Raw genomic sequence first — 17,033 nt, forward strand, 5'->3', positions numbered from 1 at the left:
TTACCATTGATCTATTAGTGGACCACACCCACACCATCATCACCATCAACATATATACAGCCCTTTTACATTTGTAAATACATGTACGTTGGGCTTGTACCTCCCACTTAGTGAACGTCAATCATGAGAATAAATCAGCGCGGTATGATGTCGGTACGTATAGTCCATGGGCCAAGAGCCGAAAAATGGGTTGTTGGTACCATCCGAGGTGGCAAAACCTTTTTGGTGTCATTTTGTTTGTCGGACATAGATATGCTTATCAAGCTATGATAGCATTTCCAAATGAGTAGCTTAGTCATAATAAATGAATTTTTAACCAATTTGGGCTCGTTTTTATATCCCTATACTTCCGAATCGAAACTAACCGCTATACAAATACGAGCACTGCCTTCTGCATGTCCACAGGTGTTCTGTTGTAAACGCGGTGCGCTTAGTCTTTATTCAAGGCAGCGAAGGGAATATCCAAAGGGTTATGATGTCCACAGCTGCCACGCGGTGCGCTTAGTCTTTATCTGGAACAATGTACCGTTAATCATATCTAAAGTTCCTAATAAAAGGGATTATCTATACTGTTTTTATACCACCCTCTCAACAAATACATCAGTTTTAAACAAAAATCACTCTGTTCATTGACAACATTATTAATTATAATGTATTGTAGTGTACCGGTACATTGTTTTTGCATAATCTTTCATTGTTGGATGGAAATAAAGCGACATTGGCGTGGTATTAGCGTTTTCACCGTAGCGTTTTCAGCGGAAAATGATAACTAATTGAAAAATACGCTAGAATTCACTAGAAATTGCTTTTTTGTTGTTGTTGTTTTTAGATAAAGGGATATACACTGTATTTATAAGCTTTGGATATTCCCTTCGCAGTCTTGAATATTAGACTAAGCGCTGTGGACATCATAACCCTTGGATATTCCCTTTGCTGCCTTGAATAAAGACTAAGCGCACCGCGTTTACAACAGAATACCTGTGAACATACAGAAGACAGTGTTCTTCTTTGTATAGCGGTTGGTCTCGATTCAGAAGTACAGGGATATAACAACGAGACCAAATTGGTTTAAAATTCATTTACTATGACTAAGCTACTCATTTGGAAATGCTATCATAGCTTGATAATCATATCTATGCCCGACAAACAAAATGACACCAAAAAGGTATTGCCACCTCAGATGGTACCAATATCTGGCCTGGCCCATGGACTAGTAGAGGCATGTTCGTTCCGCCCATGTGAAGAGCAATCGCGGCGCATATCAAAGTCTGTTATAAGTCATGCAGTGATTGCGCTTGTCATACAGCTGTACTATGCACGGAAATCGTAGGGGGCGCCTTGAATCCGGGAAAATCGCACGCTACCGATTAATTCAGTGAGCAAGGGCGGATCCAGGGAGGACTGCAACCGGCGCACGCCCCCCTTTATTTTTTTGTTGAAACAAAAGAAATAAAAAGAAAAAATGGGGGAGGGGTGCGTGCGCCCCCCTTTAACTTTGTAAACGCGCCCCCTCTTTACGGAATTCCTGGATCCGCCCCTGGTGAGGCACATAAAAAATCAGCGTCTTACAAAAAATTGTTTGATGTCATTGTGCAACCAGAACCAACTCGCCCTAGCGGTGATATACTCTTAGTATCATGTGCTTCTCAAAATGATATCACAATTTGCAGCATTTTCATGAGCAATGTTTGGCATGAACGTTCACTTGTTTTCACTGTCAACTTACGATTTTTTTTTTTTGTCGATACAGACTGCATTTGTTTTTACGTCTTTGTTTTCTTTACCCGTACTTTGCCTTGTCATTGATGCCTCGTTCCAACATATTGCGTGTATGCTACAATATCAAATATTGATTCGTTTGGAGTCCGTGAGCGCTATTGAATCTCCAACCCATGACGTTCACTCTCTGTCACTATCAGAGACTTTATAGTGATTCGCATGCAATACAATCCTTTCGAATAGATGTACAATCCCAATATAGACATGCCTAACTTCTCAACTCCGTTTACTTGCTGTTTCGGTGTTGCTCGTTCGATGGGATAAGTTTCATTGAGGTTTTAAATTCACATCTATAGTTTACGTGTTCACTTATTATGTAGGTGTGATTTAATGCATATAAGCCGTGGACAGTGGGCTTCAAATCCACTCCACAGTTATACTATAGGAGGTGATGACAAAGTGTCTTGCTTTATACGGACGCTATGACCGCTTTTCGTGAACTCGAACCGGAGAACCACCCTGACAAAATCCTTCCGATCATCAATGAACTGGATGGAAGGGGTAAATCACTTTAAATGCCATAATCAGAGAAGACGCCCTCTAAACTGCCTTATTTCTTTATGCATCATTCTAATTGCATTAATGAAAAACAACACACGAAGGAGACAGCAGAGAAAAACTTGTGTTAAAGCTGAAAGAATACACCAAAGCCGAATTCTTCCGAATAAATTTGGACTGATTTCTGCCCGAATATAACCTGAATCGGATGGATTCGGTGGATTCTGAACCCTTTCGTCTCTGATTCGGGGAGCTCCCCGAATCAGAGACGAATAGATTCCGAATAGGTCCAAAATTAGGGCAGAATCGCCAATCTGGCTATATTCGCAAGGCTATTTGAGTCATTTATGGATACTCAATCGACCTATTCGGCTCCTATTCGGCTCACTTGCCTATTTTCTGCTCTATATTCGAATTGACGATTCAGATAGATTCGGGGAGGTATTCGGGGCATTCTGGGCAGATTCGTCTCTATTCGTGATATTCGGGTCTATTTGGCTAGATGATAACTGTCCTATAGGCCCGAATCTCCCAAGAATGCCCCGACTGCCTCCCCGAATCCAACCGAATTCCATCCAAATATATCCCGAATGTGGCCCAAATGAAAATTGTCGCGGCCACATTCGGGAGTATTTTGAAGGGTATTCGGATGATTTTGAAAATTCCAAAACGAGCCGAATCCCTCCCGAATTTTCGCCCATTCGGGAAGGAAAACAGAATGCTCCTGAATCCACCCGAGTGCGTGTAGTCGGGTGGATTCGCAGCTGATTCGGCTGTGGAACAATACGAGAATTAAGAATTTAAGCAATCTGAGAAGCAGGTATAGTACATGGAGTGTCGTGAGTTTTGCATTTGGCTATAATAGCAAGCCCCATCACGCGTGCATTTTGAATTTTTTTTTCAAGATATTGTCGTTCAAAATTGTCACATTAAAACTCAATGATAAATATCCAATAGATTATCGGCCGATATGGACTCGATCTCCAGTACTTGGCTCAATGGCGCGATACTGAACACATCCGATGTACACAAAATCACATGGATGCAATAATATCATATCAAGGCTACGACTATTATAATACGAGTGGCCATACATAATAAAGTGACGGGGGGGGGGGGGGAGAAAATGTATTTTCATAAGTTAGAATGTAGGAGGAAATAAAATCTTCTTGACAACAGCAGAAATACAGACTTCTGATCCAATGTTTTTATTAATACAAAAATAGCATGTGTGACCATCAAAAAGATTCTTTTCGCATGAATTCTTTTTAGATTTTTTTTTTTTTTTTGGGGGGGGGGGGTACTGCTATATCAACTACAGATCATTACATTGGTTTAATCAAAGGTCTCAGGTGGTTTTCTCGGTTCTTTACCCTGCTTATGCAGGTACACTCGCCAAGGACGTTTTTTTCTTTCTTCCACTACTAGGCGTAAATATGTTTTTCCCAATGCAATTGATCATCTTATGTTGTGTTTGACGAACAGACGAGTATGGCGGCTGATATCTTCCCGCAGCTTTTGATGTGGGTTTCTTGTGTTAAAGGGAACTTAAACCCAAAGAGCAATGTGGATTGAGTGAAAGCAGTAACATTAGTAGAACACATCAGTGAAAGTTTGAGAAAAATCTGGCAATCGATGCAAAAGTTATGAATTTTTAAAGTTTTGGTGTTGGAACTGCTGGGTAAGGAGACTACTAGAGGTTATGACGTATGAGTGGACTACAATATAAAGAGAATGAAAAGGGAATTCAGTAAAAATTCATTTCTCATGAAAATTACACATTCCATCAACTTGATACTGGAATATGTTAGGGGTAGCAATTATTCCCCCTGCTTTCTGACTGCGGTTAGTCCAGTACGCTTTCATTTTGCTAGAAAAGTAAATTTTTGTGGAATTCCTTTTATATTTTCTTTATAGTGTTGTCCACTCATACGTCATAACCTCTAGTAGTCTCCTCATCCAGCGGTTCTAACACCAAAACTTTAAGAATTCATAACTTTTGCATCGATTGTCCGATTTTGCTCTAACTTTCACTGATATGTTCTACTATTAAACGTTAATGCTTTCACTCAATCCACATTTCACTTTGGGTTTGCGTTCCCTTTAAATATCAGAATAAGAAAATGCATTGACGGCCATAAGTTTTGGATCATTAATGTCTGATTGTCATTAATGTCAATCAAAGTGTGATTGGGGGAAATGCGGGGAGAAAGAGAGAGAGAGAGAGAGAGAGAGAGAGAGATAAGGCGACAATATAGAGGGCGCTCTGATTCAGGTGAAGAGCAGATCTGGCATAATGACTAAGATTACATTGTGATCTCTTTTCTGTCTTTGCACAAACAGGAACCAATCCAACGCAGAGAGGATAATTATTTGCTGATTCCTGTCTCGCTCATAGACTGCTCACTAGGGCATTGGTCTACTGCCTATGACGTGAACGACCCACTCAAAGATATCCTGAGCAGACGACACACACTTTGAATCATGGATCCGAATCTGATGGCGCGAGTGCGAAACTCTCTTCTTGTCCTTTCCGTCGCCGCTGCGTCGCTCTTCTGCTTTGTCGAGGCGAGGATCGTCCTCGACCCGATCTCGGTACTTTACGTCCCCTATGATTACGACGTCAACGGAACAGGCCTGTATAAAATCGCCGGGGGTGCGTCAGAACAGAGCACCTACGATCACCATAATCATCTGCTTTACATATCAGGTGGGCCTGAGGTTTTTTTGATGTCATTTCAATTCCAGTTTAATTCAATTCAATTCAATTCAATTCAATTCAATTCAATTCAATTCAATTCAATTCAATTCAATTCAATATGATTCAACTCAATTCAGTTCAATTTGATCCAATTCAATGCAATGCAATGCAATGCAATGCAATTCAATTCATTTCTGTCTCTCAGACTTTCTTCACATTTTGATGACCCTTAACCAGTTCCATGCCGTAATTCCCCTATTTCTCCTACGTAGTGTTTGTTGTCACAATCTTTCAGAGGTGCCTATTCAATGCTGGTAAGATGGCAGCTTCAGCAGCAAACTTTCTTGAGGGCTTAAAGAGTGTGCGAGCTTTTTATGTGTATAAGACGGTATATTACGGAACTGATAGGCTAGATGAGTGATTGATTGATTGATTGATTGATTGATTGATTGATTGATTGATTGATCAATTGATTGATTGACTGACTGACTGACTTATTTGCTGATTGTTATTGGGGAATGATTGCTTTCTAACGCATATTCTCACTGAATGGGTACCGGATCGTCAATTGATGTGTACGTGAGATCCTCCTCAACACCGTGTTGGTACAGGTCGTTTCCCATACAGCTCGATGCACGTGTTTTGAATAGTCCTCTTTCCCGAGGCAATAAGACCTTTCTTCTCTGGGATGATCCCAGAGAATACTTTTTGTTTAGGTGACTAGTGTGGGTATTTCGCACCCTCGGACAGGGACGTGTATTTTAAAGGGGAACTCCATGCCAATTAAAAGTTAGTTTGGAAAGAAAGAGTACAATTTTACAACCACAAAAATGAAAATTTGATCCTAATTGGCTGAAAATTAGAGAAGCTATAAAAGTATGAATATTTGTGTTTTTTCGCGAAAATTGATCTCGAACAATCAATATGAATATGCAAATAGTGAGTTGACAATGTAATCGTCTCATAACTTGCCGTATAGTTTTTACACAGCATCCTAAAATCTTAAGTTTTTGGTTAAAACACGAGTAGGCCATAATATATAATCCTACTGTAATTGACTTATGGCTTATGACATCACAAGGTGACATTTGCATATTCGCATGAACTATTTGGTAGAGTTTTGCAAAGAATAGCAAATTTTCAACATTTCATAACTTTGCTACTTTAAATCTGATGTTGATCAACTTTCTACTATTGTGCTTGTAAATTTTTACTCGTTCTTCTCAGACAAACATGGAATTGGCCTTGAATTACCCTTTGTTTGTTTGTTTTATTTCCGTCATAACATACATACAGATATAAAAGACAACATATAAGGTACAAGGAAAATGATACATCATGCATAAAATGAAACATACATACATGGCAAATGAATAGTGTGACACATCATCGATATACAAAAAGAATAGAATGTAGGATTATATAAAGATAACGGCTGGATAGCCCATAATCAGCTGCACTTTTCTGGTGCCGCTGGTATTCCATGGGGACCAGTTATAAAGGGGTATGAGAAAGAAAGAAAAAAGAGTAGAAGATATTACATATTAAATAAATACAAAAGTATAATAATCTCATGAAATATTAATTTATAATGCAATATTGTACAAAATCTCAAGGCAAAATACACTTTCTTGAAAAGTGTAGATACATTTCTTGTGTATCAGAAATATATATATATATATATATAAATAAGTTGACACAGATGGGATTAAACCAATTCAAAAAGGGACCGTTTAAAATCCTTCAATGACTTACAGTCACGTACAGCATGCGGAAAGCTTTTATATAGTTTGGCTCCCCTGTAGAAAAATGCACGTTTGCAAAAGTTTGTCCGAGGTTTTGGAAGGCTGAGGTTACTGTGCCGAAATTGGTAGGGTTTAGGGGAATAGAATATATTTTCGTGTAAATTGGTAGGTGTTAAATTATTCAAAATCTTGAAAATCATTACTCCGATGTGAAAATTTTGATGGGATTTTGACGTTTCCCACTGTAATATATCATGCATTGACCTGACAGAAAAATGTGATTTAGGATTAATCTTCAGAATAATTCTTCCTGCTCAATTTTGTAGTTCTTGCAGTTGATTTATATTTTTTCACAATAGGATTCCCCAAATAACATTGCGTAACATTGCATCATATTCAAAGAATTTCTGTTTATGAAATATGTCAAACGACGAAGGAAAGAAATCATACGGCCTACTTTTTCACACAGATAATATACATGAACGTCCCATCTGAGTTCTTCATCAATACAATCCTAGGTATTTCAAACTTTTAACCTGATTAATTTCATATCTTTTTATACTCAAATCCAAACTGTTATATCTTTTCAACATACATCTATTACCAATTAACATACTCACAGTTTTATCATAATTAATTTTCAATTTGTTCTTACATATCCAATTATCTAAAACAAATAATTCCTTATTCAAAATTGTTTGTACTTTTTGTGGGTCTTTATGAGAAAAATGAATAACGGTATCATCCGCATATAAATGCACATTACATGAATTAAATATGGAAGGTAGGTCGTTGATAAATATAATAAACAACAATGGACCCAATATCGATCCCTGTGGCACACCGAGCTTAATATCCAGTTCTTCGGAGGTACAATTACCTATATTAGTTACTATTTTTCTCTCAGATAAATAATTTTCAAACCATTTAAGGGTGGGACCGTTAATACCTATTGTGCCTCGTATAAGGTCTCCCAACAATGTGACGGATGTCATTTTTAAGTTCAATTTACTTTCGTTTTTTTAATAGAAAAAAAAAGACATGGAATGTAACAAAAGAAGATGATACATGATATCTAGCTTGGATGCGCAGTAAGATTTGGTGGTCAATTATATCATATCAAATTTAAATCAAAGTAAATATGCTACAGAAATACGATGTAGGTCCCATCGGAAATCTATAGTGTAAAGAGCAAAATTAAGGAGCATAGGTACAGCTTACGACCGAATTCAGGACAAAATGGCAAAATATGGGGGGGGGGGGTGGGGTGTAGACAACTCTTTTAAAAAATACAAGAGAACAAACAGACCACATGCTGCAGTAAAATCAGCGGTTGTTATGATAACAATATTGACAGTGGTTTAATAGTGCCATTGAGACACTCTGGAAAAACAACACATTTTGACAGATAAATGCCGATCAACGCCTGAACAGAATTGATATAGGTGGAACTTATCACGACGGTAATTGGCAAATACATTTAGACCATACACTTAGACCATATGCCTTAACAGTGACATTGAATAAGATGTGTCATAGTTATGAATGGCCATCAAGAAAATAATTGCATTTCTTTTTTAAACAAAGGGTATTTCATATAATGGTGTCATTTAAATTAAACAAACGGTGAACATTCGTTTTCCGCATTTCCAAAGAGACAATTCAACTACATTCACACATTCTTCGTGTTTTTTTGTTTTTGTTTTCACGCTTGAGTGATTCGTTTTGAGATTGCCGAGACATCATTCCATTGTATTTCATCAGCGCAAGACCTGTTTTTGTATTCTATAAGTACAATCATGACAATGGTGCCCACTGTGCATTTTTGACAAACAGCAGAGCGGAAGACTTGTTCTATGCTCAAAGTACATTTTTTACCTTGCGCTAGAAATCGTTCAACCATGACAAATGGAAGGTAAAATTGTCTTTATTTTCGAAATATGAAACTGTAGGCAAAAAGCTTTTGTATTAATACAGGACTTCAGGGCTTCTGCTATTACACTTATCATATGCTTATAATATGCTTCTACATATTATCATATAAATTGACTGTCTTTGACTTTATCGATTGAGGTCAGAATTACAGCAGGGAAAATCCCCTGGATGCACCGATACAGAATGATGAATTAAATTGGAAAGGAGAGAGTGGTGACTTGTTGAGACCTGTGGAGAGTGGTGACTTGTATGTTATATTCCTACAATGTCGTATTATTTAGACAATCATTTCTGGGGCCATTGTCCTCTTCAAGCGTTTGCTTATGATGATGGTCTCCTGAATTTCTGTACATCAAGAGTTGCCCGATTTGTCTTTGAACAATAGATATACGGGAACTTATGTTTGCATAGATGTATGCATAAAGTAATTTCTTTATTTTCATTTTCGCATTGTGTCAGAAAAAAAATGTTGGATATTTGAATTAATCATTAAATTGTTTTAGCTGTCAGATTCAAATTATACTATGCTCAATTAGTTCGTTCAATTGACTTTGTATTTCATTTATTTATGAAAAGAAATTCAGATATAAAATCAAAATCAAAATCAAATCAAAATCATCTCTTGATCAATTGTTTCCACGTCTGAACGATGACAAAGTATAGCAAGTCGTCAGTCTATCATGGCAACTGACTGTTACGCAAATAAATTCAATGGAATTTGTCAATGCATGAAGGGACTCCATGATCGTAAGCCTTGAAATATTTCCGTTGTAGAATTTATCAGTATGGTGCCTATAGAAATCATAATTCCGTCAAAATGATAAGAAAACAATAGGCAGTGCTCTCTGTCAGAAACTGAAATAATTATCAACCTCCCCTCCCCCCGCCCCCCCCCCAAAAAAAAAACACCCCAAAACAGAACAAAAGAACAAATAAAGATGATTCCGGAACCATCCCCTCAATGTTAACCAAACAAACAAACAAACAAACAAACAAACAAACAAACAAAAAAAGTCAAAATATTCCCGCTGCGATAACAATAAAATCTCAACATTATAACAGTCAAAAGCACTCCTCCCCCGGGAAAACAGAAAGCACCGCTCACCATTAGAAACTGCAGTGCTGAAAAAAACAACAACAACGCAGAAGAATAACAAAGAAGAAACCGTTGTGTGCAAGAAAGATGATTACGGAAACCTCCCCTCCCCTTCACAAAAACAACAACAACAACAATAATGATAAAAAACAAACAAAGAAACAAACAAATGAAACAAAAAAATCATAATACTCCCATTGTGTAAACAAGTAGAGCTCGCCATGAGAGCAGTCAGGGAATAACTTCTCCCCCCCCAACTCACAGACAGACACACACGCACATACACACACACACACACACACACACACATACATACAAACTGAAAAGAATTTTTTTTTGGTATTATTTATTATTTTCAAAAATCACACATAAATCTCTCTAGAGAGGTTAAATAATCAAGAAAAAGTTAAACCATAATATTACGTGTGAAAGTAACAGAATGCCCTAACTGAGATCACAAAGAATCCTCAGATCCAGACAATGCCTAGTAAAGGGTAAAGGAATTACTACGTAGCGTTGAGTATTCGATATTGTCTGTTCGGTGGTATCGCAGTTGCAAACTTCCAATAGGTCAACTGACATGAAATTAACTTAGGAAGGGGAAAAAAAGAAGAAGAAAAAAAAGAACAAAAAAGGGGGAAATGAGACTATGGTACAACACGCGCCATCGTGGACACAAGCATACTGTACTTCATGATTAAATGCAATAACAAAACAATACAACGCTCCCTGGTTTGAAATTGCGATTGATTGGGTGCATATGCCGGCGTATGAATGCATAGGAACGGATATAAAAAAAGAGAAAGAGAATAGACTCACTGTTACTGGTACAATAAAATAAATATCTGAGGTAAACTTATGTTAGACGGATTGTTTTCCTTAAAAGATGATTTCTGTGTGATATCTTAATACTTGTAAAAAAAACAAACAAACAAACAAACAAACAAACGACTTGATTGAGAGAATGAAACCGAATCTAATTTGGTTGTATATCATAAGATTTCAACAGAAAGAATTTTAATTTGTTCTTAAAAGAATTCAAAGTTTGTGCTGCTATTATGTCGTTGGGAAGTGAGTTCCAATACTTAGGCCCCTCGTAGATGAAGGTTTGCTGAGCCAGCAAAGTCCTAAAAAATGGTAAATGAAATTCGTTGGATTGCCTTGTAGGATAATTATGAACAGATTGATTTTTTGAAAACATTGATTCAAATATATATGGAAGATTATTCTTATTGTAATTATACATAAATTGTCCTAAATTAAACAAATACAAATCTTTAATTTTAAATATTTTGTTTTCAAAAAATAACGGATCAGTATGAGACAAATATGCAGTGTGACATATAATACGCAGTGACTTCTTTTGTAGCAGAAGTAATTTATCCAAAAGAGTTTGATATGTATTTCCCCATACAAGAATACCGTAATTTAAATAAGGCAATATGAGGGATGAATATAATGTAAGCAGGGACGACAAAGGAAGACAAAATTTAATCTTGTTGATTATACCGATGTTTCGAGAAATAATCTTACATATACTATCAATATGAAATTTCCATGAAAGCTTATTATCAACTGTTATTCCCAGAAATTTGATATAAGAAACATTTTCCAGTGGTGTGCCATCAGAAATAATATCAGGAGGTAGTGCCTCAATGGAGTTGCTGAAAAGCATATATTTTGTTTTTTGAAGATTGAGAGATAATTTATTAGCTTTTATCCATTGAGCAACTTTTTCTAATTCAAAATTTAATGTCTTTACTAGGGTAAAAGGATTATTATGCGAAAAAAAAAAACAAATTTGAATCATCCGCAAAGAGAATGAAAGAAAGAATATCTGATGATTTACAGAATTCATTCATATAAATAAGAAACAGAAGCGGACCTAATAAACTTCCCTGTGGGACCCCACATTTAACATTTAACATTTGTGAATTGCAACCATTTAAAGAGACATATTGCTTCCTGTTCAAGAGGTAGCTCCTGAACCACTCCAAGGCCTTCCCACGGACTACGTAATGTTGCAGTTTATTAAGTAAAATATCATGATTAATGGGGTCAAAGGCCTTGGAGAAGTCCAGGAACAAACCTATGAGATGTGGAGATTTGTCGATAGCATGTGCTACTTTTTCAACAAAACTCAATAATGCATGTGAGGTGCTATGTTTTTCTCTAAAACCAAACTGAGTATTTGAGAGTATATTATTGAATTTCAAAAAAGTAAGAGTTCTTTTGTAAACAATTTTTTCAAGAATTTTGGACAATGTACATAACAAAGAAATTGGTCTATAATTATTAACATCTAATTTGTCACCTTTTTAAAACAAAGGGATGACTTTTGCTATTTTCATACTTTCAGGAACAATACCATAAAAAAGAGATAAATTGAATATATGAGATAAAGGATCCGCAATTGAAGATATTACCCCCTTCAGCAGAAAATTACTGATGTCATCGTGTCCAGCACTTTTTTTGGAACGAAAATCAGAAACAATATTGATTATCTCCTGACTATATGTTGGACTAAAAAACATTGAGTTTAAATTTGGTGGACCTAAAAATTCAGAAAAATGTTTATTTGAAGATGGAATTTTGCTTGCAAGATTTTCCCCAATGGAAGAAAAATGATTATTTAGAATATTACAAATATAATGAGGATCTTCATGAATTTTATCATCAGATCTAATTTTAGTAATATTCGACTTGTTATTTGATATATTCATTGCTTGCTTTAAAACTTTCCATGTATTTTGCATATCATGCTTATAAAATTGTAACTGCTTAGTATAATATTTTTTCTTTTCAATACGTATAATTTTCGTCAAAGTATTTTTATAACTAGTATATTTCAGTTTTGATTGCTCAGTAGGTTTCATTTTAAATTTGTAATATGAATTATTCTTTCTATTTATTGAACGCAAAAGTGACTTAGAAATCCAAGGTAACCTGGGTACCTTTTTATAGTTGGATGACTTTTCTCTTCGTTTTGGAATATGAATGTCCAAGAGTTGAGTAAAAATATGCATAAAATATTCAAATGACAAATTCACATCATTTGAGTCAAAAATAGACGACCAGTCTGTCCTGTCTATTAAAACTGGCACCCAGACTGGCTACATTTTCATGTGTAATTCTTCGTCTAAATAAAGAACTAGATTTATTATCAATAATATCATTTAAAAAGAAACTAGTCGAAATGGGGAAGTGATCTGTAATATCTGAAAGTAATATAAGAGAATCAGGAGAAGGCAGAATATTAGAAAAAATATTATCAATAAGGGAGGCGGATTCATTAACTATACGCGTGGGCTTAGATATCAAAGGTAAGAAAGAAGCAGATAGAAATATTTTCATAAAATCTTGTGAGATTGTATTTTGTTTCAATAAATCTATATTAAAATCTCCCATTATGAAACATTTTTTATAAATAAAAACTGGATCCTTCATTAAATTCGCAAAATATTCCAAAAATGATTTCATATTCGCACTGGGTGGTCTATACATTACACCTATGATTATATTTCTACTGCCAGGGACTGTAATTTCAATGAAAAGAGATTCAATAACTTCAGTCATACAGTTGAGCTCTTAACGAACTATATAATCATACTTTTGTGAAACATATAAAGCAACGCCCCACCCGCCCTAATTTGCCTGTTATTAACTACAAAATCATATCCGTCGAGGGCGAAAGGAAGACTTAAATCATTGGAAAGCCAGGTTTCGGTTAAACCTATTATCGAAAATTTTTTCCTGATGGGATCATCTAAAAGTAACCCCAGTTCTTCAAAATGTTTATTAATACTCCTAATATTAAGATGTATGAGTGAAAAAAGGGTGTGATCATATTCCTTGACAACATTATTAAACTGGTTTAGAGTAAGATATTCAGAAGATGGGCTTTGCAATTGGTTTTCTATATCACAGTCATAATGAAATTCTTTCGACGATGTATTAAAACTATCTGAAACACAATTATCGAAAAACATATTATTTTGATCAATATTTACTTCTCTTTCTGCCAAAGAAGGTCCTACCGTATCGAAAAAATCATCATCAGTAATTGAATTGAATGCAGTGTCTATTGGATTGTGTAGTACAGGGTGAGCGTGATTGCCATTGCTTGTGTCCACGAGGGCACCTGTCGAGTGCAGCATAGGGGATTTTGACATATTGAATGTCTGTGATGTACGAGACTAAAAAGAAAGAAAATGCTACATCTTAGTTGGAAACAGAGTCAATGTAACATTAATCCCATACACGAGGTACCACATATATTACAGAATAACGTATTAACAATTATCTAAGAGCGTCTTCAGCCTTGCTCTACTATATAATAGGAAATAGAATACACCAGTTAAGAAATCAGGTTACAGAAGGAAAAAGAAAAAATAAACTAGGTAAAATGTCCCTTGACATTTATGAGTATATATTACATTAACCATTTTCAGAGAGTGATAGAAAAAAAAGAGGAAAAAATAAAACACCTCTCCTATACCAGATGCAGACATCTTGAATTGAATAATTTACATTCACAAATTTATGTACATGGGATGACATAGATACAACACTGGTTGAATGCGAATGGGTGAATGCCCACCATTGTATGGTCACAGCGCGAACGGTCAATAACCACCAGCATGGCGCCCCCTGCCACGCCCCGCCGATGAGGTAAGGGATCGCCAAGCAGTACCTCAATGAAGGCGCCAACAAACAACCACGTGACGGGGAGGCGCCATGCTTCGGACTGCAATATACAATGAAACAATAGAACGCAATCATCACCTGTGTATTACACTTGGGTGTCACAAATATAGCATATTCAGCTTTGTGTACACAGTATAAACGCGCAGATGAAGGAATGAGAAAAAGTGAGTTAATTGTATAGGGAAACGTAGGTCAGTAACCACCAGCATGGTGCCCTCTGCCACGCCCCGCCGATGAGGCAGGAGACCGCCAAGCAGTACCTCAATAAAGGCGCCAACAAACAACCACGTGACAGGGAGGCGCCACGCTTCGGACTGCATTAATGAAACAATAGAACACAATCATTACCTATGCATTACACCTAGGTGTCACAAGTACCATAATATGCAGCTCTGTGTACACCGTATAAACACGTATGTTTTAAATCATCCTACTATCCTGTTATAAAACGTCATGTTACGAAATTTTGACTCCCGCTTACCTCTAGTGATAAGGACAGACAATGTCCAATTTACCATGAGCGTCTGTGAAATTTCATACTGAGTTAAAGAAATGCACTGGTATGTATGACATTTACAGTCATCACCTGTGAATTACACTTTGGTGTCACTATAGAAGCGTAAACAGCTTTGTGTACAGTAAAACGCGGTCATGGGTGATACAATTCAAGAAGAAATTTCAGACTGGCATTATAAAGAATTGACCCAATATAACACAGACATTAAGGCATGTGTTTTTCAATCAAAAGGGAAGTTACAGACTGTAAATCATAAAGAATGTACATTATTCCTGCATAAACAAATACTATACAAATGAGTAAAACAATGACCCTTTAATATCGCCCGTTGAGAACATGGTAGATACACATCAAAGTGATGGCTCAAAAGAATGAAGACCTGAGACACAACACAGAATTGACACATTGTAACTCTACCGTATATCCCTTCTTCGAAAATGCACTGTATCTTGAAAGCTTCTCTGACATATTAATTGTAAGCGAAAAAAAAGGAAAAAAAAAAGAATCAACTCATGGAATTCTTTTGATGCATAAACATAAGTTTCAACAGATTACATATGAAGTTATCAAAATCGCCTCAATCTTCTCATAGCATTCTTATTCAGTGTGTGTGTGCGTGTGTGTGTGTGTGTGTCTGCCTGTGTGTGTTTTAATAATTTCACTCGGGTGAATGGGCTTTCTTTTTGTTTTGGACAGTTATATAGGTACTGCTAATAGTTATATAGGAAAGGCAGGTTAGGAGGAGTCGCTTGGGGACGGGTTGCTACTTTCAGATATGACATGCTTCAACCTTTTTTTATTGTTGAACTGTGCTATTTTCAATGAATTTGCTACAATGAAAAATGAAAATGTGTTTCAATCATGCTGTATAATCGAGACAACATCTTCAATTTACATACCCGTGGTTCTCGTTCTCAAGGTGATTATTTCGTTCAGATCGTGGATGTCTCGAACCCAAGTGAGCCGAACATCATTCACCGCCACGCCCTCGACAGCCCATCGAACGACATCGAGGTCTGCGGCGACATCGTAGGCTACGTCCAGAACGGTGCCACGTACCGGGTCGACACCGGCACACTCAGTCTCTACAACCTTTACGACGTCGAAAATGGCAACTGGAGTCGGCTCTTTGAAATTCCAGGTGAGAGTTTATCTGTCAACTACTAAAAATCACGATTTCCAAAGGATATGGCCTACCCGATTCCCATATTCAAAGAGTTTGACATTCAACAATCTACCCAATAGATAAGTCATTAGACGTGACACTGCGTCACAAAAAAGAAAAACAACAGTTAGAGTTTTTGTGTTGTAACTTGAAGGATTAATCCCACTTTTTACTTAGATAGCTATAGTAGTGCCCAAAGGATTAGTATATGGCATACCCAGTTTCCAAAACCAAACAGGAAATTCCCTTTCATTTTAGCCCTATCAGAGTTTCTAAATCCGTCAAGCAATGTTGGAATTGGCAGTGCAACCATTGGTATCAGTGCCCCCTAAAAAACTGATTTTGTTGTTATGTATTAAATGATTTTATGCAGATATAATATCATACAGTCCCATCTTATCCTTGTCAGATTTGAGATACGAAAAGAAAACCAAAGATGCTGATCTAATGGTTACAGTTCATTATTCCGGAGGTTCTCTCATCCAAAAATGCAATAAGATTGGTTATTCCGAAGGTTCGGCAATCCAAAAATGAAAATATGTATGGTTTGTTCAATTCGGAAAGTTCGTTAATCCGAAAAATGATGTTCGATGATCCCGAGGTTCGTCAGTCCGAAAACGAAATATGCTGATCGCAATTACAAAGGTTCCTTAGTATACGTACCTTCTTTTTATTTTCGGATTAGCGAAGCTTATTACATTTTCAGATTAACCCGTTCCATACGGGAACCCGGTGACCTGTGTATTAAGTCTATGGGGATTTCAGAATTTAGTACGGAGCGGGTTAAAGATCCTTCGGAATAACGAACCTAATTTCAATGTGGGAGAAAGCCCACGGAATAATGCGAGTATCACCCAAATGTAATGATGACTACACTTTAAGTAAAAATA

The 17,033-nt window shown here is 36.5% G+C and overlaps 1 protein-coding gene across 1 annotated transcript in view; it reads left to right on the forward strand.

The window, feature by feature from the left end:
- The window catches only part of LOC139727037 (mesenchyme-specific cell surface glycoprotein-like), a 58,030-nt gene that overhangs the window by 25,708 nt on the left and 15,289 nt on the right, over window positions 1-17,033 (forward strand). Inside the window, exons 2-3 of the mRNA XM_071638017.1 lie at window positions 4,621-4,987; window positions 15,898-16,119. Of these exons, the coding sequence (XP_071494118.1) occupies window positions 4,762-4,987; window positions 15,898-16,119 (448 nt within the window). The 5' untranslated portion in view covers window positions 4,621-4,761. The remainder of the gene's footprint in view (window positions 1-4,620; window positions 4,988-15,897; window positions 16,120-17,033) is intronic.

Source organism: Diadema antillarum, unplaced genomic scaffold (assembly GCF_040938485.1).
Source record: "Diadema antillarum isolate AM-2024a unplaced genomic scaffold, OU_Dant_1.0 seq00000112_RagTag, whole genome shotgun sequence".
NCBI lineage: Eukaryota > Metazoa > Echinodermata > Echinoidea > Diadematoida > Diadematidae > Diadema > Diadema antillarum.